General features: G+C 49.9%; 1 protein-coding gene and 1 long non-coding RNA gene across 2 annotated transcripts in view; one reads left to right on the top strand and one right to left on the bottom strand.

Annotated features, from left to right (window-relative positions):
* Window positions 1–20986, top strand: part of LOC127463143 (uncharacterized) — a 192165-nt gene that overhangs the window by 12720 nt on the left and 158459 nt on the right. The window lies entirely within an intron of this gene.
* MDGA2 (MAM domain containing glycosylphosphatidylinositol anchor 2) overlaps window positions 1–20986 on the bottom strand; it is a 293882-nt gene that overhangs the window by 123627 nt on the left and 149269 nt on the right. Inside the window, exon 6 of the mRNA XM_051772102.1 lies at window positions 14090–14359. Coding sequence (XP_051628062.1) covers window positions 14090–14359 — 270 coding nt within the window. The remainder of the gene's footprint in view (window positions 1–14089; window positions 14360–20986) is intronic.

The following is a 20986-nucleotide window of genomic DNA, read 5'->3' as shown; positions in this document are numbered from 1 at the left end:
ACTCTTTCACACAAATTAATAACAAACCTCCCTTCCTCAAATCCCCAAAAAAGGCAGGAGCAGCTCTGGTGCTGCAGGATCTTGGGAGCTACAGCTGAGTGCAGGACAAGGAAATTGGAGCTGGATCTCCCACTCCAGAATGAGAATCCAAATCACTTCACAGAATGGAAAATTCCTGGCTTTTGGGTTCAGAATCCTTCCAAGAACTTGAACCACTCTCAGTTAAGCTGTGATGGAGGAGTGTGTAAATCACAGCCTAGCTGAGAGTGGTTCTTCCCCCTGGGAGGGTTCTGACCTGGTAGGACAAGAAATTTGGAACTGGATCTCCTACTCCAAGCTGAGAATCCAAATCACTTCACATCCTGGAAAATTCCTGACCTTGGGGGTCAGAATCTTTCCAGGAAGATGGATCACTCTCAGTTGTGCTGTGATTTTCACACTCCTCCACCACAGCCCGACTGGAAATGGTTGATCTTCCTGGGAGGGTTCTGACCTGGCAGGACATGGAAATTAAACCTGGATCTCCTACTCCAGGATGAGAATCCAAATCACTTCACAGACTGGAAAATTCCTGACCTATGGAGTCAGAATCTTTCCAGAAAGATGGACCATTCTCAGTTAAGCTGTGATGGAGGAGTGTGTAAATCACAGACTGAGAGTGGTTCATCCCCCTGGGAGGGTTCTGACCTGGTAGGACAAGGAATTTGGAGCTGGATCTCCCACTCCAAGCTGAGAATCCAAATCACTTCACATACTGGGAATTTCCTGATCTGTGGAGTCAAAATCCTTCCAGGAACTTGAACCACTCTCAGCTGTGCTGTGATTTTCACACTCCACCACCACAGCCTGACTGGAAATGGTTGATCTTCCTGGGAGGGTTCTGACCTGACAGGACAAGGAATTTGGACCTGGATCTCCCACTCCAGGCTGAGACTCCAAATCACTTCACACACTGGAAAATTCCTGATCTATTGGAGTCAGAATCCTTCCAAGAACTTGAACCCCTCTCAGTTAAGCTGTGATGGAGGAGTGTGTAAATCACAGCCTGACTGAGAGTTGTTCATCCCTATGGAAGAGTTCTGACTGGGTAGGACACCGGATTTGGAGCTGGATCTCCTACTCCAGGCTGAGAATCCAAATCACTTCACACACTGGGAATTTCCTGATCTGTGGGATCAGAACCCTTCCAGGAAGATGAACCACTCTCAGCTCAATCAGGCTGTGATGGAGGAGTGTGTAAATCACAGCACAACTGAGAGTGGTTCATCCCCCTGGGAGGGTTCTGACATGGTAGGACAAGGAATCTGGAGCTGGATCTCCCACTCCAGAATGAGAATCCCACAGTGTTCCCACCTCTTGGGAACACCTGAGTTGAGCCTCCAGCTGATGGAAAAGGGATTTTTGTATCCCGGGTTTCCATCCATCAGTCCCCATAAAACAGTGGCTTGGATGGTCCTCATCTGTAGGTTCTTGGACCACCAGGCACCACCCTCTATAATGTCCAGTAAACTGAAAATTTGATCCCAATTCCAGCTTTCCCCTTTATTGTCAGATCCATCTGAGGCCTGAAAGGTTTCCATGGGATAAAACACAAAAGAGACACGAGGCTGAGGGATTTTTTACCCAGGTAGGGAGGGAAAGGACAAAGGGAGAGGGTTTGAAACCAAAAGAGGAGAGATTTCAATTGGATATTAGGAATAAACTCTTCCCTGGGGGGGTGGTGAACCCCCCCAGCTCTCCCAGCCTGGCCCCAGCCCTTGGAGCATCTCTGGACCTGCTCTAACATGTTCCCATCTTTCTTGGGCAGGCCTGGATTCAACACTGGTCATGAGAACAGAGTCTGGCTGAGAAGGAAATCGAAAATAATTTTAAAAAATCATTAAAAAAATAAAGAGCTGCCCAGAGAACTTCCATCCCTGGAAGGGTCCAAGGGCAGGTTGGATGGGGCTTGGAGCGACCTGGGAGAGTGGGAGGTGTCCCTGCCTGTGACAGAAGGTGGAATAGATGGGCTTTAAGGTCCCTTCCAACCCAAACCAGTCTGGAATTCTGGGATAAACCAGCCAAGTGTGGGAGATGGTTTTGGCTGCAGAGCTGCTTCCCAGCAGGGATTTCAGCCCATCAGCAGCACACAGGGCTCCAAAAGAGCAGCAGAGAACTCTGGAACTGCACTTGGAGGCTCAGCAGAGTGCCAGCCTTCCTCCAAAGAGCCCCAAAGAGCTGTGATGTGATCAAACAGCCCGAGATGAAACACTTCTTGTCCTCAGACTCACAAACAGTTGCTGCCCTCCCTCATTAATTACATTTTCAAAGCAATAAAATGCATTTCAGCAGCTCGAGCAAGGTCTATTTGCATTCAGCAGGTTCAGTTTTATCTTCCCACCCCCTCTCTCTGATCAACCCCAAATTCTCCTTTAATGCATCCAAACCTTCCTGTCTCCCCAAGGCACATTCCATGACATCCAGAGGCATCAAATCCCCCCATGAACCCATTAACTGCTGCACCATTGCAGGTTGGACATGACTGACACACAAAATTCCCATGAAATAATCCATTTCCAAATTCAAAAGGAAAGAAAAAACCATATTTTAAGTCGTGACACTGCTCTGTGCCTGAGTTTTGCTGTCTCATGATGATCCTTGTAATTAATTGCAAAGCAATTCCAAACTTGGATTCACCTTCTCTGTTAGGAGAAAAAAAAACTCTATGTTTGAGTTGTGGGATCACAGACCCCCAGAGGAGCAGAGAGGTTGTGGAAAACCCATCCCTGGAAGTGTCCAAGGCCAGGCTGGAGCAACCTGGGATAGCAGAAGGTTGGAATTAAATGGGATTTAAGGTCCCTTCCATCCCAAACCTTCCATGATTCTGTGCTAGTGGATGAAATCCAGGAATCTGCTCCGGTACCACACCTTGGGAACAACAGTTCAGTCCACAATGACTAGTTTATTATAGGAAAGCCCAGCCTAACTAATCTCTGAACTAAATAAAACCCATTCCCACTGTAGAAGGACTCCTGGAAATCTTTCTCTGCTGTTTCCTCCTTCAGGAACATCTCACCCCCATCAAATAAAAAAAAACCACCAAAATAAAACTTCCCACCACAAGTTCCAAAGAAACCCAAAGTCTCTATTTTGGCAACAAATCTCCAGGATATCACCCCAAACTTTGTCATCTCTGAGCAGAGATAATTTAACAAGTGTCCAAAATATCTTTGTCACTGGTGATTATCATAACATGGTCGTTAAATTTTGTTCTGTGACATTAAAATCCATCCTGGCATTATTTTGTGTGGAAAGAACAGCAAAATCTCTTAATTGGCTTTTGCCAAAAAATCTTTTAATTTGTTTTTCATGGCCAAGAAACTGTTAGAAAGGAAAAGGAGAGAGAGAAAATGAGTCTTGTGGCTTAATTGGAAAACAGAAGAGTAAAATCACTCCCCACATCCCAGAGTTTTTGCAGATACCAGCTCTGCAGAATCCAAGGGGATCGGAATCCAGGAATGGCTTGGGTTGCAAGGAAATTTAAAGCTCATCCAGTTCCAACTCTTTTCCATGGGCAGGGACACCTTCCACTAGCCCAGGTTGCTCCAACCTTTCCTTGGACACTTCCAGGGATCCAGGGGCAGCCACAGCTTCCCTGGGAATTCTATTCCAGGGCCTCCCCACCCTCCCAGCCAGGAATTCCTTCCCAATATCCCATCTAAATCTCCCTTTTTTCACCTCAAAGCCATTCCCTGTGTCCTGTCTCTCCATGCCTTGTCCCCAGTCCCTCTCCAGCTCTCCTGGAGCCCCTTTAGGCCCTGCAAGGGGCTCTCAGCTCTCCCTGGAGCCTTCTCTTCTCCAGGGGAACCCCCCCAGCTCTCCCAGCCTGGCTCCAGCCCTTGGAGCATCCCTGGACCTGCTCTAACATGTTCCCATCTTTCCTCTGGTCATAAGAACAGAGTCTGGGTTAGAAGGAAATGGAAAATCTTTTTTAAAAAATCATTTAAAAAATAAAAGAACTGCAGAAACACTCACAGAGCTTTTTGGAAGGATGCATCAACATTGACCAGTCTCAAAATTCCAATTTCTTCAACAGGGTGTTTAGAATCATAGAATCACCGAAGAATTAAGGTGGGAAAATATCTTTAGGGTCATCAAGTCCAACCAGCAAAGCATCAGCACTAAACCCTCTCCTCCAGTGCCACAGCCACAGGTTTTGTGAACACTTCCAGGGCTGGTGACTCCACCACTTCCCTGAGGAGCCCTTTCCATTCCTTGACAACCCTTTTCCACGAGGAAAGGACTCTGTGAGAGAACTGTGAGGAAAGTGCTGCTGCCCCTGCCCGTTCCCCTCCTATCCCCAGACAGACTGGAAGCAAAATCTGGCTAAAAAAAGCCACAGATTCTCAGCGTTTCCCCAACAGTTCATTTTGCTTCTGTCAACATGGTTTTAGCTGCAAGTTTTTTTTAAAAAAAAAAAAAAAACTTCCAGCAGCTCTCAGAACAATTAAGATGTCAAGCACCTTCTCCTGAAGCGTCTCCAAATTTTTTTTTTTAATATCAAGCAATTATTTGGCACTTACAAGAGCAGATGCATCCCCGTTTTCAATTTAAATGCAAATACCAGTGGAGAGGCTTCGGGTTTGGGCTCTAATTTTGGAAACGCTGCTAATTTTTAAAAGCAGAGGATTTATTATCCTGCCATGCCATGTGGCAGGTGTCTGTTTTTTTTACATGTGCTCTGCTTAATTAGCTGCTTTGCTGTTCTTTGGAAGGAAGAGGGGAGGGTGGAGATCTCTTTGTAATGAAGGATTTCGGTTCACGAGGTGCTCAGAAAAAATTCTGATCCATTAAAACAGATGAAGGCGAGATCAAAGTGCGTGAAACACAGCAGGGCTTCCCTTTTAACTGCTTTTTAGAAGTAAATATTCCAGAGGAATCAGCATCAGGAGAAAAGCAACGCCCAGGGTTGGAATGAGATGGTCTTCAAGGTTCTTTCCCACCCAAACCATTCTGTGATTCTGGATGTGAGAATATTCCAGGATGGGAAGAAATATCCAGGTGGGAAGGGAGCTCAGGGCAGGGCCTGGTGTGAGCTCACACCACGTTGGGCAGGGCATGGAGACCTCCAGGAAAACTTTTTATTCCTGACGTGTTTTCCCTGACTGGCTGGTGGCCCACGGGTCTGGGAGACAGGGATCAAAGAGCCAGGGAGATAAAAGCCTGACTGAGCAGATGGATGAGCAATCCTGCCATTTTTTTTGCAGGGATGCTTCATTCCAGAGGAGGAGTCTGTGCCTGCTCCATCCATGTGTGTTTGTGTCCCAGCACAGCTTCCCTGCAGGAATCCACAGCCTGGATTAATATCCTGGATTCAGTGGAGTTCATGTATTAAATGGAGTTAAACTTGTGGAGTCACTTCTTGTTTGGTGACTATTTGAATATCCAGGTGGGAAGGGAGCTCAGGGCAGGGCCTGGTGTGAGCTCACACCACGTTGGGCAGGGCTTGGAGACCTCCAGGGAAACCTTTTGGGGCACTTCTCGTTTCAAGAATATTTGAGCCTTGGGAAGTTCAATCCTGACCTGGGAAGTATTTTCCACACGAGAGAGAAGCTGGGACACAATGAGATCACAGAATCCCAGGATGGTTTGGGTTGGAAGGGACCTCAAAGCCCATCTTGTTCCCCCCCTGCCATGGGCAGGGACACCTCCCACCAGCCCAGGACGCTCCAAGCCCCTCAGCAGAAGTTCATTTGCTCCACTCTGGGGCCTTGGCCTGCTGTTTGCCCAAACCCCTCGGGAAAACATCTTTCCCAGGAACAAATTCCCTCCCTGCACCTCGTGCCTGTGCCCTCCTGTCACTTGGCTGAGCCCCCCCATGGAGACACTGGCCCTGCCTCCTCCAAGAGCATCCCCTTGGGGTGTGAGGGGAGGAATTTGTGTCTTCATCTTCTCTTCTCCAGGCTCAGGGGGGACCTTCTGTCTCTGCAACCCCCTGACAGGAGGGGGGAGCCGGGGGGGGTCGGGCTCTGCTCCCAGGGAACAAGGGCCAGGAGGAGAGGGAACGGCCTCCAGCTGTGCCAGGGGAGGCTCAGGTGGGACAGGAGGAGGAATTTCTGCCTGGAAAGGGTGGTGAGGCCTTGGCAGGGGCTGCCCAGGGAGGTTTGGAGTGCCCAGCCCTGGAGGTGTCCCAGGAAGGCCTGGCCGTGGCACTCAGTGCTCTGGGCTGGGGGACGAGGTGGGCATCAGGCACAGGGGGATCCATGGGCTGGGAGGGCTTTGCCAGCCTCAGGGATTCTGGAATTCTGTGAACAGAGACTTCACAACCTTCTGCCTCCAATTCCCTGCTTGGAAAAACCAGGAGTCATCCCAGTGGTGCCACACCAGCATCACAAAGCTGATTTGGGGACAGAAACTGCTGTTCCTTCCCCCTGTCCTGGGGGAAAGCTCTTTCCTCCCTAATTTTAAGGAGACACAGACAGTGGATAAAAAGATTCAAACACATCAAGGTGGGACACAAGGAGGAAACAGCAGAAAATGCAAAAGGCTGATCCAGAAACAGCAGCGACAACTTGGCAGCTGGAATTTAATAATTTTGGAAACCCCAGGCAGAAAAAAAGGCCGAAAAAACCCCCCAAATATTTACTCTGCTACAAAATCCCAGGTTGCTACAGCTTCCCAAGGCTTGGCTGGAATGGTGGGCTCAGGGCTGCCCCATCCCAAAGGCAAATGGGAACTTCTTGAGCCTCATCACAAGCCAGAAAAGAAATTGGGATATAAATTAAACACTTGAGAGGAGCTGACACAACCCCACTTGCCAAACAAATTCTAAATCCTCTGAACTTTTCAGCTGGGACTTTTCCAGGGCCAGTTCCTTGAGAAAGTTTAATTTTGTGCCAAAGCTGCCAGAAAAAAAAAAAAAAATAGTCCTGCTGAGTTTTCCTGCCCAAAAGTGATATACTGTAAATCTCCACTCTTTGCCCACACAGTGCAAGTGATGAAACTCAGCACACAGGACGTGCCATTCTCCCCAAATCCAGGGCAAAACCCTCATTTCCCAAGGTTTCCACACTGAATCATCCCCATTCCTGCTTCTGGGGTGGCTCAAGAGCTTTACTGGACTGTAGGATTTTGTCAGAGCCTAGATTTCTCCCAACACGGGATGCATTTCCCTTCAACACTTTATTTTTCTCCCACAAATGCCTCAAAAACACACTAGGATCCTACAAAGCATTCCCAAATGATTTGGGAGAGACCTTCCAATCCCAGTCACAGTCACCTGACAGAACACAAGTGTCTTAAAACACATTTTGGGGTCAGCAAAGTATCCTGGCAGCATCAGAACAAACCAGTGTGCACTTGTCTTCCTTCTCTTCATTTCCTCTCCCTCCAAGACGTGACAAAACTTGGAAAAACTCAATTTTTTTTTCTGCCAAATTGAGAATATTGTTAAAACTGCCCAGACCTCACCACGTCTTAATCAGCCAAGTTCTGATACAACACCAGAGCAGGACAACACAGCCCTGCCAAAAAAAGTGCATCAGGCTTTAGGGATTGAGAACTTTCAGCCAAGCAAGAAGAAGAATAATTTCTTTTCTTGCCCTCAGTGAAATCCCAGAACCCCTGAGACTGGAAAAGCCCTCTGAGACTCCTGAATCCCCCCTGTGCCCCATGCCCACCTTGTCCCCAGCCCAGAGCACTGAGTGCCACGGCCAGGCCTTCCTGGGACACCTCCAGGGCTGGGCACTCCAAACCTCCCTGGGCAGCCCCTGCCAGGAAGAAATTTTCCCTAATATCCAATTTAAAGTTCTCCTGGCACAGCCTGAGGCCGTTCCCTCTCCTCCTGGCCCTTGTTCCCTGGGAGCAGAGCCCGACCCCCCCCGGCTCCCCCCTCCTGTCAGGGGGTTGCAGAGCCAGAAGGTCCCCCCTGAGCCTCCTTTGCTCCAGGCTGAGCCCCCCCAGCTCCCTCAGCCCCTCCTGCTGCTCCAGCCCCTTCCCAGCCCCGTTCCCTTCCCTGCACACGCTCCAGCCCCTCCGTGTCTCTCTTGTTGAGGGCCCAGAAGTGCCCCCAGCACTGGAGGTGCCCCAGCAGTGCCAGCACAGGGACAGTCCCTGCCCTGATCCCACTGGACACACTATTCCTGATCCAAGCCAGCTCTCCTTGGCCTTCTTGGCCACCTGGGCTCATGTCCAGTCACTGCCAACCCCCACCCCCAGGCTGAGATGGACAAACAAGGTGTCTGTGGGAAGCTGCCCTGGCACAAGGGTCAGAAGGGCAGAGATGGAACAAATCCCACCTCTGGAATCCCTTCTGATCCACCCTCACAGACCCACGGTGCCCCACAGCCACCACAGGACGTTTTGAAGAGCCAACTTATTAAAAACTAAAATTCCTGACAACAAAAAACTCTGGGAAGTCCCAGTGAAAGGGCAGGAGGATCAATAAACCACCTCCATTTCTCTCTGAAAGCCTTTTATGAGCTCACCTATGACCTTCCAGCCTGGGAGAACACCCAGATCTGAGATTATAAAAATAAATGGACTCACTCAACTCTGAAGCTCAACTTTTCCCCACAATCATTCCCAGAGCTGTAAAGTTTTAGCGGAGCACCCTGGGAATTTATGACAGTGGATGTGCTGTAGGATGGGTGTGCTTGGCTAAAATCCCATTGAAATCCCATCCCAGAGGGCATCTCTCCATGGGAGAGATGTGTGGGCATATGTGCCAAGGCCTGGGAAGAAACAGAATCAGGGAATTGTTTAGGTAGGAAAAGCCCTCTGAGATCATCAAGTCCAACCATAAACCCAGCACTGAACCACATCCCTAAATTCATCCAGATTAACTTGTTGGGAGCCCTTCCCAGGACACAGAGAGGAAAACCAGGATGGGAAAAAAAGGCCAAACAAAACAAAAAAACCTCCAACATTTTAGCCTTGGAATGCAGGAGCCAGAACCCCTGGAAACCCCAACATTTTAGCCCTGGAATGCAGGAGCCAGAATCCCTGGAAACCCCAACATTTTCACTTGGAATGCTGGACCCAGAATCCCTGGAAACCCCAACATTTTCGCTTGGAATGCTGGAGCCATAATCCCTGGAAATCCCTACAGTTTAGTCTTGGAATGCCGGAGACAGAACCCCCCAAACAGACCTAATTCCACCCATTACTTCCTTAAACTGCCCTAAACCACCAAAGAAATTCCAAAATAAACCTCTGGGATAAAGAAATCCATGGAGGAACCCAGAAGTTCAAGCAGGTTTGTGAGAACCGTATTAGAGGATTGCTATTTTTTAAAAATCTACTACAAAAGCAACCAAAAGTTCATTTATTTCCCAATCTGAGCCTTCTTTCTTCTATTTTTTCCCCCTCAACCTCCTTTTTTTAGCAGTTCACACCCAGTTTTTAAGGCCACAATTCCACAGGTCCTTCCAGAAATCCCAGCCTCAAACCGAATTTCCCAGGAATGCTGTTTGTTCAGCCAAAGCTTTTGTGCCAGTGCTGAGCACAGGGCAGGATTTTATGTTTAAACTGACAGGGAATCCTTGGAATTCCATCCCCCACCCCTCAGAAAAATGAACTCCAGAGAGGACGTTTCCTCTTTCCAGAAGGGAAAAGTTACCCAGGGAGAGTCAAATGACCCCAAAAATGTGCTGCAGTTCCGAGGGATCTGGTTAAAGGAGGGATGGGAGAAGGTGCTGAGGAGGCAAAAATGGGACAGTCTTCCCAGGAATTAGGAATTGTTTAGGTTGGAAAAGCCCTCTGAGATCATCAAGTCCAACCATAAACCCAGCACTGAAGCATATCCCTAAATTCATCCGGTTCTACTTGTTGGGAGCCCTTCCCAGGACAGAGAGAGGAAAACCAGGATGGGGAAAAAAGGTTCTTCTACCAATATCACAGAAATTGGGGGGATTTAAATCCTTGGGGATGTGGCACATGGGGACATGGGGCAGTGGTGGCCTTGGCAGTGCTGGAGGATGGCTGGACTCGATGGTCTGAGGGGGCTTTTCCAGCCTAAATGATTCCATGATTTCTAAATCCAAGGGCTTTAAAGATCTGTCAAACATCTCCCTGGCTCTGTTTCCCAATCTGATGTGCAGGAACCCTCACAGATGCTCTCCAGAATTTTTGTTCTCCTCCTGGATGGAGGAGCCATCCAAGCATCAGAGAATCCCACGATGGTTTGGGCTGGAAGGAATTTTAAGGATCATCCCATCCCATCCCCTGCCATGGGCAGGGACACCTTCCACCATCCCAGGTTGCTCCAACCTGGCCTTGGACACTTCCAGGGATCCAGGGGCAGCCACAGCTGCTCTGGGAATTCTTTTCCAGGGTCTCCCCACCCTCCCAGCCAGGAATTCCTTCCCAATATCCCACCTATCCCTGCCCTCTGGCAGTGGGAAGCCATTCCCTGTGTCCTGTCCCTCCATCCCTCGTCCAAAGTCCCTCCCCACCTTTCCTGGTTTGAAGTCGGGTGTGGTGGGTCATCAGCCACAAAAAGAAAGTGAAAATACCCAGGAAAAAAAAAAATCATGGAGAAGCTTCAGCACCCACGGAATGAAGCACATGGAATAAAAGCACATTCAGATAAAGGCACTGGGAAATGGAGGGAATTTTGAAGGGAACAAATTTCATCTGAGCCCTGATGATGCTTTGAGACAACTGAAATTTCCTTTCTGGGTCAGATTAGGGGATTATTGGCTAACCCTGAGGTTCATATTCCACCTGCCAGAAGCTGTGAACTCCATTTCCCAAACGCTTCTCCTGCCTGGTTCAGATCCTGTTTCCAGCAAATTCTCTTTTCTCCTCAGCTGCTGTGTGAAAATCCTGATCCACAACGACAAAAAAGAGCTGGACTGGAGAGAAGGAAGGAGCCCCAGGCCAAATGTCAGAAAATATAGACACAAACCCAACCCACAACTCTGCTGTGTCTCATATTTCAGTCCTAAACTCAGCATCATTTTTAGGAAGGATCAATCCTCCAACAGTGGAATAAAGATTTTTCTCCTCTAAAGGCCTTTAACAGAAATAACAAGGGGGAATCACGGCAGGAAGCAAAGAATTGGGGGTAAAAAAGAGCTGAGCTTCATTTCTTTAATCTACAGAGTAAATTATAGAAAATTAGCTTCAGATGAACTGTTTGGTTCAGGGAGATTGATCCTGTCTGATGATGCCAATCAAACTCCACCTCCAAACCAACTGCCCACATCCCTGGATTATCCAGAAGGGGATAAACCACCAGGGAGACTTTCCCTCTGTCTGGCAGCAGTTGTTCTGCAGCCTCTTTTCTCTTCCTTTTACCCCAGACAGACGTTTGTCCTGTTATTTAGAATAATTAAAGCACAGGGGCAAGTCTAAAGTGCCAGAAATGAGCAGAAACCACAGTACCCTCAAGGCTGGAAGAGGCTTTCAAGATCATCAAGTCCACTTTGGATGGATGGAAAAGCTGCTCCATCTTCCCAACACAAAGAGGCCCCAAACCACCCTTGTTCCACCTCAGGCCTTTGATCCCAGCACAAGAGCCACTGGTCCTTGAAGCAACTCTAATTCATCCCAGAAATGAGCAGAAACCACAGAACCCTCCAGGTTGGAAGAGACCTTCAAGATCATCAATCCAACCACGACCACAAGACGCCACTGGGTGAAAACCACTGTGCCACATGAGGTTTCTAACACCCTTCCAGGAGGAAGGTGGGTGGTTTTCCAGCTCCACTCACCTCCTTTTCCCAGGCTCAATAAACCAATTTCTCTCCACCTTCAATGGAAAACCTGCCAAACCACCCTTGTTCCACCTCAGGGGTTTGATCCCAGCACAAGAGCCACTGGTCCTTGAAGCAACTCTAACTCATCCCAGAAATGAGCAGAAACCACTGAACCCTCCAGGCTGGAAGAGACCTTCAGGATCATCAATCCAACCACGAGCACCTGGAAATGCAGGACACCACCAGGTGACAACCACTGAGCCAGATGAGGATTCCAATAATCCTCCAAGAGGAAGGTGGGTGGTTTTCCAGCTCCACTCACCTCCTTTCTCCAGCCTCAAAAAACCAATTTCAATGGAAAAGCTGCTCCATCTTCCCAACACAAAGAGGCCCCAAACCACCCTTGTTCCACCTCAGGGCTCTGATCCCAGCACAAGAGCCACTGGTCCTTGAAGCAACTCTAACTCATCCCAGAAATGAGCAGAAACCACAGAACCCTCCAGGCTGGAAGAGATCTTTAGGATCATCAATCCAACCATGACCACCTGGAAATGCAGGACCTCACTAAGTGGAAACCACTGAGCCACATGAGGTTTCTAACACCCTCCCAAGATGCAGGCAGGTGGTTTTCCACCTCCACTCACCTCCTTTCTCCAACCTCAACAAAACAATTTCCATGGAAAAGCTTCTCCATCTTCCCAACACAAAGAGACACCAAACCACCTCCAGCACTTTGAAGCAACTCTAACTCATCCCAGAAATGAGCAGAAACCACAGAACCCTCCAGGCTGGAGGAGACCTTCAAGATCATCAATCCAACCACGACCACAAGACACCACTGGGTGACAAACACTGAGCCAGATGAGGATTCCAACAATCCTCCAAGTGGAAGGTGGATGGTTTTCCAGCTCCACTCACTCATTTCTCCAGCGTCGACAAACCAATTTCAATAGAAAAGCTGCTCCATCTTCCCAACACAAAGAGGTCCCAAACCACTCTTGTTCCACCTCCAGCACCTTGAAGCAACTCTAATTCATCCCAGAAATGAGATGAAACCACAGAACCCTCCAGGTTGGAAGACACCTTCAAGATCATCCAGTCCAACCACAACCACTCAGAAACACAAGACACCACTAAGTGACAACCACTGAGCCTGGTGAGGATTCCAACAGCCTTCCTAGAGGAAGGTGGATGGTTCTCCAGCTTCACTCACCTCCTTTCTCCAGCCTCAACAAACCAATTTCTCTCCACCTTCAATGGAAAAGCTGCTCCATCTTCCCAACACAAAGAGGCCCCAAACCATCCTTGTTCCACCTCCAGCACAAGAGCCACTGGTCCTTGAAGCAACTCTAACTCATCCCAGAAATGAGCAGAAACCACAGAACCCTCCAGGTTGGAAGAGACCTTCGGGATCATCAATCCAACCACGACCACAAGACGCCACTGGGTGAAAACCACTGTGCCACATGAGGTTTCTAACACCCTTCCAGGAGGAAGGTGGGTGGTTTTCCAGCTCCACTCACCTCCTTTTCCCAGGCTCAATAAACCAATTTCTCTCCACCTTCAATGGAAAACCTGCCAAACCACCCTTGTTCCACCTCAGGGGTTTGATCCCAGCACAAGAGCCACTGGTCCTTGAAGCAACTCTAACTCATCCCAGAAATGAGCAGAAACCACTGAACCCTCCAGGCTGGAAGAGACCTTCAGGATCATCAATCCAACCACGAGCACCTGGAAATGCAGGACACCACCAGGTGACAACCACTGAGCCAGATGAGGATTCCAATAATCCTCCAAGAGGAAGGTGGGTGGTTTTCCAGCTCCACTCACCTCTTTTCTCCAGCCTCAAAAAACCAATTTCAATGGAAAAGCTGCTCCATCTTCCCAACACAAAGAGGCCCCAAACCACCCTTGTTCCACCTCAGGGCTCTGATCCCAGCACAAGAGCCACTGGTCCTTGAAGCAACTCTAACTCACCCCAGAAATGAGCAGAAACCACAGAACCCTCCAGGTTGGAAGAGATCTTTGGGATCACCAATCCAACCATGACCACCTGGAAATGCAGGACCTCACTAAGTGGAAACCACTGAGCCACATGAGGTTTCATATGGTTATGAGGTTACATATGGTTTTCCATCTCCACTCACCTCCTTTCTCCAACCTCAACAAAACAATTTCCATGGAAAAGCTTCTCCATCTTCCCAACACAGAGACACCAAACCACCTCCAGCACTTTGAAGCAACATAACTCATCCCAGAAATGAGCAGAAGCCACAGAACCCTCCAGGTTGGAGGAGACCTTCAAGATCATCAATCCAACCACGACCACAAGACACCACTGGGTGCCGACCACTCTGCCAGGTGATGTTTCCAACACCCTCCTGAGATGGTTTTCCAGCCCCGCTCACCTCTGACGATGATGTTGGTGGACTTCTTGGCGGGGTTGCCGACGTTGTTGTTGGCGATGCAGCTGTAGGTGCCGGCGTCGTCGGCGCCGATGGCGGGGATGGTCAGGGTGCCCCCGTTGAGCACCGTCTTGTCGGGCAGCGCCCCCGAACTCCTGACCCAGGTGAGGCTGGGCCCCGGCTCCCCCCCCGTGGTCACGCACACCAGGGTGATGGCCTCGCCCGGGTTCACCACGATGGGGTCGTCCACCAGGAGCTTGATGGAAGGCGGGGCTGCAAAGCAAGAGGGAGCAGGGAATCACACACAGGTTGGGATGGGATTTATGGATCGTCTCGTTCCACCCCCCTGCCACGAGCAGGGACACCTTCCACTAGCCCAGGTTGGTCCAACCTGCCCTTGGACACTTCCAAAGATCCAGGGGCAGCCACAGCTTCTCTGGGCAACCTGGGCCAGGGCCTCCCCACCCTCCCAGCCAGGAATTCCTTCCCAATCTCCCATCTCTCCCTGCCCTCTGGCAGTGGGAAGCCATTCCCTGTGTCCTGTCCCTCCATCCCTTGTCCCCAGTCCCTCTCCAGCTCTCCTGGAGCCCCTTTAGGCCCTGCAAGGGGCTCTCAGCTCTCCCTGGAGCCTTCTCTTCTCCAGGGGAACCCCCCCAGCTCTCCCAGCCTGGCTCCAGCCCTTGATGGATTCCCATTAATGGGAATACCCATTTAATGGGTGTTGACCCATCCCAGGGCTGGAAAGCTGTGGCTCTGAGGATTGTCCAACCAGGAATTTCTTCACCAGTAATTCTGGGACTTGAAATCCTGTGGAAAGTCTGTCTGGATTTAATAGAGAAGATGTAAAGGATGTGAAGAAATCATGGAATCCCAGAATGGTTGGGGTTGGAAGGGATCTTAAAGATCATCCCATTCCACCCTGTGCCATGGGCAGGGACACCTTCTATTAGACTGGTTGCTCCAACCTGGCCTTGGGCACTTCCAGGGATCCAGGGGCAGCCACAGCTTCTCTGGGCAACCAGATTGGGATGGATGTGTGGAATCACTGCAGCCACACTTGGGAAGTAACCTGGAATGCATGGGATGGGTGCCAGCACAGGGGATTTTAAGCCCTGGAAGGAAGGAATTAGTAAAAAACCTCTTCTTTGGCATGAAAAGTTTGTTGTTCTCTTCGAGTCAGATCCTGCTCACTGAAAACCAGTCCTGATAACCCCCTCCATGAACTCCTTGGGACTTGGTTGCCAGCTGGGAACAACCTGGAGAGCTTGAGGAGCTGGACTGGGAATCATCTCAGTTGGAACAACATCTCTTTGCCAGTGGAAAAGCTGAACAATCCAACACTGAGGATTTTTCCCTGTACCCCATGGAACCTGCAGCTCCAAGGGAATTTCCATAATTTCCATGTAAATTCCATGCACCAAACCAGCCCAGGCTGATGGGAAGATGCTGCTGCTCTCAGAGAGGAGAAAGGGATTAAATTTCCTTCTCTTTTTTTTTTTACCTTTCCATGAAATGTTTGCCCTTGATAAAAGAGGAGCCCCAGCAATGCTCAACGTGGAGGGGCAGGGCAGGGGCAATTCATTACAGGATAGGGATATAAATAGTAGAAATATAAATAGTAGAAATATAAATAGTAGAAATATAAATAGTAGAAATATGAATACTAGAAATATAAAATCCCACTCTGAGCTGTGACATCCTGTGTCATCTCCAGTGAGGGATCCACCCTTGCTGGATTCAGGCTTTGCTCCAAGGCACACTCTAAACTGCATAAGTGATAAGCCAATGTATAAATATATATATATATATATGTATATTTTCCTAGTACACGAAAAGCAGCAAGCCTAAATAAAGCCAGGCATGAAGGTGAAGGATTGACATTCCAGGCAAAGAACAGCAGGAAACGTGGTAATAAAAAAAAGGGAAAGGAAATGAAACTGTTACATTCAGAAATCAGATCACTCTCCTCATTATTACAGAGAGATATTCCCGTGTGTTCTGCTTTATATAGCAATCTGATTTCAATATTAAAGGAATACACACTAATCACTAGAGGCAAATACAAGAGTCAACTCTAAAATCAGAGTTTTCTTTATTTGGAGTTCACCCAGGGGGAATTTGCCTTCCCTGCATTCAGAGAACACAAGTGGGAAGTGTTTCATTTATACCTGTCCTGGCACGGAGAGAACAGGCTGGGGAATCCCAGGATATCCTGAGCTGGAAGGACCCACAAGGATCATCCAGTCCAGCCTCTGAATAGGACACCCCAACAATCCCCCCCTGTGCCCCAGAGGATCATCCAAACCCTCCTGGAGCTCTGGCAGCCTTGGGGCCGTGCCCACTGCCCTGGGGAGCCTGGGCAGTGCCAACCACCCTCTGGGGGAAGAACCTTGTCCTGAGATCCAACCTGACCCTGCCCTGGCACAGCTCTGTGTCATCCCTCAGGTCCCATCACTGGTCACCAGCAGGAAGCACTTTGGGGGATCAGGAGAGCAGAAGTTCACAAGCAAAGCTCTCTCCTCCAGCTCCTTCTGGCTTGGGACTCTGCAGATCCTTCCCAGCAAGAATTCCTGAGTTCATGTAACTCAAAAGCAAAGAAATTTGGCTAAAAATAGGGTCAGAAAACAAGTCAGCTCTGCCAGCTGTGGCTGTGCCTCTTTGGTCACATCCTCACCTGGTGGATCCCTGATTTGGGATTCCAGCTGGGAAACTGGGCGGTGTTTTATGCTCACGTGGGTTTGTTTGGGTGGAGGTGGAAAAAACAGGGATTCAGGGATCCTGGATATCCAGGTATTATCCCCTGTGCCACCAGAACTGAGCTCCAGCCCTACAGGGTCACCACCAACCCAGGGGGGCACTCAGGGGACTCCTATTTCTCTCTTCTGGCTGGAACTGCTCTTTGCTCTCCCCAAACATCCAGACGTTAGTCAGGGAACAAGGGAACTGCAGATAAACCTTCAAAACTTCCAGGGAAAGATGAAAGGCCAACACCAACCCGGGCTGGTGGGGCAGTTCACCACGATGGGATGAAAGGGGCCCTTTGCCATCCATGGGGAGAGAGAGAGAGCAGGGATGGGATTAAAATGCTGGGACACATCCCTTTCATCCCTCAGAGCAGCAGGTCCATGACAATGAGGGTTTGCACACAGGAATTTCTCACACATTTCACCTTGTTCCCACAACCCCACAAGCAGAAATCCAGCGACTCACCGCCCTGAAAAACCTGATTTAATCCAAAAAATATTAAGAAATTCAGGAAGGTCATTAGGGTTTTCAGCAAATCGAACTCAGTGGAGCATCCAAAGGGTCAAATGCCTCTACTGAAGAGAATATTCCCAATATTCCCAGCAACAATGAGCCATTAGCTTGCTATTTCTCTGCCTGAATCTCTATAATCTGCATCATATCACAAAGCACCAATAACTCTGAGCCTCTGATTTCCAGCTTTATGGCACAACTGAGGATAGAACCAGCTCTGCTGCAATGCTTTGCCTGACTTATTGTCCTGGGAATGTTGCCAAGTTCCAGCAAGGAATGGAGAGTTTGGAAGATTTCTGGTGATGGCTTGGACTTCTTTCTGTGCTCAGCTCCAGCACCAGCCCAGCCCTGAGGGCACAAAACCTCCTCTCTCAAACAACCAGCACTGACCTCTCCTTCCAGCCCAGGTGAGGAAGGGGGGGGGTCAAAACCCCTCTGCTCCAGGGTCAAACACCAGCTGGAGACCTGTGGCTTCTGTCCCAGCTCTGAGGGGCTGTTCCAGCCAGGAAAGGGGAGAGGGAGAAGGGAGAAGCAGGGTCAGAGAATCCCAGGATGGTTTGGGTGGGAAAGGACCTTAAAGCCCATCCAGTGCCACCCCTGCCATGGGCAGGGACACCTTCCACTAGCCCAGGTTGCTCCAAGCCCCGTCCAGCCTGGCCTTGGACACTTCCAGGGATCCAGGGGCAGCCACAGCTTCTCTGGGCAACCTGGGCCAGGGCCTCCCCACCCTCCCAGCCAGGAATTCTTTCCCAATCTCCCATCTAACTCTGTCAGTGGGAAGCCATTCCCTGTGTCCTGTCCCTCCATCCCTTGTCCACAGTCTCTCTCCAGCTCTCCTGTAGATCCTTCAGGTCCTGGAAGGCCACAATTAGGACACTCCAAAGCTTCTCCTCTCCAGGCTGAACAATCCCAGCTCTCCCAGCGTTTCCTCACAGCAGAGCTGCTCCATCCTCTGATCATCTCCATGGACTCTCCTGGACCCATCCCAGCAGATCTGTGTCCTTACATATGTTCAGATCTCCATCCATCTCCACACCAGCTTCTCTGGGAATTCCATCCCAGCCCCTCCCCACCCTCCCAGCCAGGAATTCCTTCCCAATCTCCCATCTCTCCCTGCCCTCTGGCAGTGAGAAGCCATTCCCTGTGTCCTGTCCCTCCATCCCTTGTCCCCAGTCCCTCTTCAGCTCTCCTGGAGCCCCTTTAGGCCCTGCCAGGGGCTCTCAGCTCTCTCTGGAGCCTTCTCTCCTCCAGGTGAACCCCCCCAGCTCTCCCAGCCTGGCTCCAGAGGGGCTCCAGCCTTGGAACATCTCTGTGGCCTCCTCTGGACTCTCTCCAGCAGCTCCATGTCCTTCCTGTGCTGTTCCCAGGGCTGGAGCAGCTCTGCAGGGGGGTCTCACCTGAGGGGGCAGAGGGGCTTCTGCAGGTCTGATTTACCACTTATCTCCTCTTTTTAACTCCACTTGGGAATTCTTTCCCCTCCCAAACCAAAAGAACACCTCTAACTGCTCCCCAGGGGCTGTTCCATCAATGCAGCTGCAAAGTCTCCTCACAGAGCAGGAACACAAAGCTGGAGCACCAGAGGAGTCACAGAGGCACAGGGACAAAGCCCCAGGTGACAGCAGGGACAGTGCACACGGGCTGAGCTGCTCTGCTGGCTGTAAAATCTCTTTTCCAGGGTTTTTTTTTTTGAGTAAAGACACATCAGCCAAAAGTTTGGGACTGTCTGAGGCAGGGAATGGAGCTCCCTGTCCTGTCACATCTGTCCAGTGACAGCACCTCTGATCTGCCTCCAGGGATCTCCTCCCAGGAATCTCCTCCCAGGAATCTCCCCCTGTGCTTCCCATCCCTTAAACCCAAAGATTAGTCTCCTCCAGACAGGGAAGATTTCGATGGCAGGAGATGGGTGACATTAATCCCCCCTTTAGGATGAGGATTTACAAATCCCATCAGGAGCCTGGGGGTGGGGATGGGCAGAAAGTGCCATTTTTAACAATATTCCTGTGCCAACCTCACACTGATCCCAGTGTTCTGCAAATCCTTAGGTGCCTTTCAGAAAACTGAAACTTTGGCCTAATTCTCTCCTTAAAATGGATTTTTTTTTCCTCTGTTGTATTTATTTGTAAACTTTTGGGGCTAAACATCACAGGCAGCACAACTCTGAACCCTGTGATTCATCACCAGAGGTGCTTTTTTGCTTTTTTTTTTGGTCCAGCCTGATTAAAAAATGGAACAGGCATTTATAAAGATGACAAGATGATCCAGAGCAATTATAATAGTTGATGATTATACCAAAATATTGTTGAAGGATTATTAAACCTCACGCTTTAGGGCAGAAAATGTATCTTTCTCTCTGGCACGGGAGGCCAGGCTGTCACAGATCTGTCTCTGCACACTCTCCCTGCTCCCTGCTGGAATGTCTCCTGCTGGCTCCTGTTCAGGATGGACAGGAGATGTGATCCAAAGGGACAGTCCATGTGTTTATCCATCATTTGCATTTATAAGCCATCCAGCAAAATTGAACTCTGACCAGGAGAGCCACGATGTGGTCCCAGCAGCTCCAGCTGGGATATGAAATCCCAGGATGGTTTGGGTGGGATCTTAAAGATCATCCCATCCCACCCCCTGCCATGGGCAGGGACACCTCCCACTGTCCCAGATTGCTCCAACCTGGCCTTGGACACTTCCAGGCATCCAGGGCCAGCCACAGCTGCTCTGGGAATTCCATTCCAGCCCCTCCCCACCCTCCCAGCCACCAATTCTTCCCACTATCCCATCTAACCCTGCTCTCTGGCAGTGGGAAGCCATTCCCTGTGTCCTGTCCCTCCATCCCTTGTCCCCAGTCCCTCTCCAGCTCTCCTGGAGCCCCTTTAGGCCCTGCCAGGGGCTCTCAGCTCTCCCTGGAGCCTTCTCTTCTCCAGGGGAACCCCCCCAGCTCTCCCAGCCTGGCTCCAGAGCAGAGGGGCTCCACCCTTGGAGCATCTCCGTGGCCTCCTCTGGACTCTCTCCAGCAGCTCCACGTCCTCCCTGTGCTGTTCCCAGGGTTGGAGCAGCTCTGCAGGGGGGTCTCACCTGAGGGGCAGAGGCCCAGGATCCCCCCTCACCTCCCAACTCCCAAACCGATGGAGACACGGGAGCTTCTCAGGCATCAAATCCAACAGATTTAGACAGAATTCCTAATGCAGCCCATCCATCCCTGCCAGAAGAAGCCAGGACTAAATGGATCTATTGTCACCCCCAAAGCCACTTCCAAAGCTCCACCCTGGCTGGGCTCTGTCTCAGGGGATTCCCAGGATTAAGCAGATGGATGAGGGGCCAGCCAGGTTTGGCCAGCAAAGCATCTCCCACGCTGAACCTTCACCCCAGAACAGGCAGAGACTCAGCCAGGAATAAAAAATCCTTCAACTCTGACAGGAATAATAAAACTCCCTATCAAACAATTGCCAGCTTTGGTAAATATTTCCAGGGGTGAGTGCACTGAACAAGGTTTTTAAACATCACATTTGGACTCTGGAATGGGAACAGCCCAGCATCCCACGAGCTCTGCAGCTTTCCTGCCCTTCAGGAGCCAGAGTTTGGGAGAGACAGAGCCACATTTGGGAGTCCTGGTTGGCTTGGCAGGGTACAAAGAGAGTGGCAGTGCCA

The sequence above is a fragment of the Manacus candei genome, unplaced genomic scaffold, assembly GCF_025592945.1.
Source record: "Manacus candei isolate 608988 ecotype Guabito, Panama unplaced genomic scaffold, ASM2559294v1 h1tg000150l, whole genome shotgun sequence".
In the NCBI taxonomy this organism is placed as follows: Eukaryota; Metazoa; Chordata; class Aves; order Passeriformes; family Pipridae; genus Manacus; species Manacus candei.
This window is presented reverse-complemented; position numbering and strand designations above follow the sequence as displayed.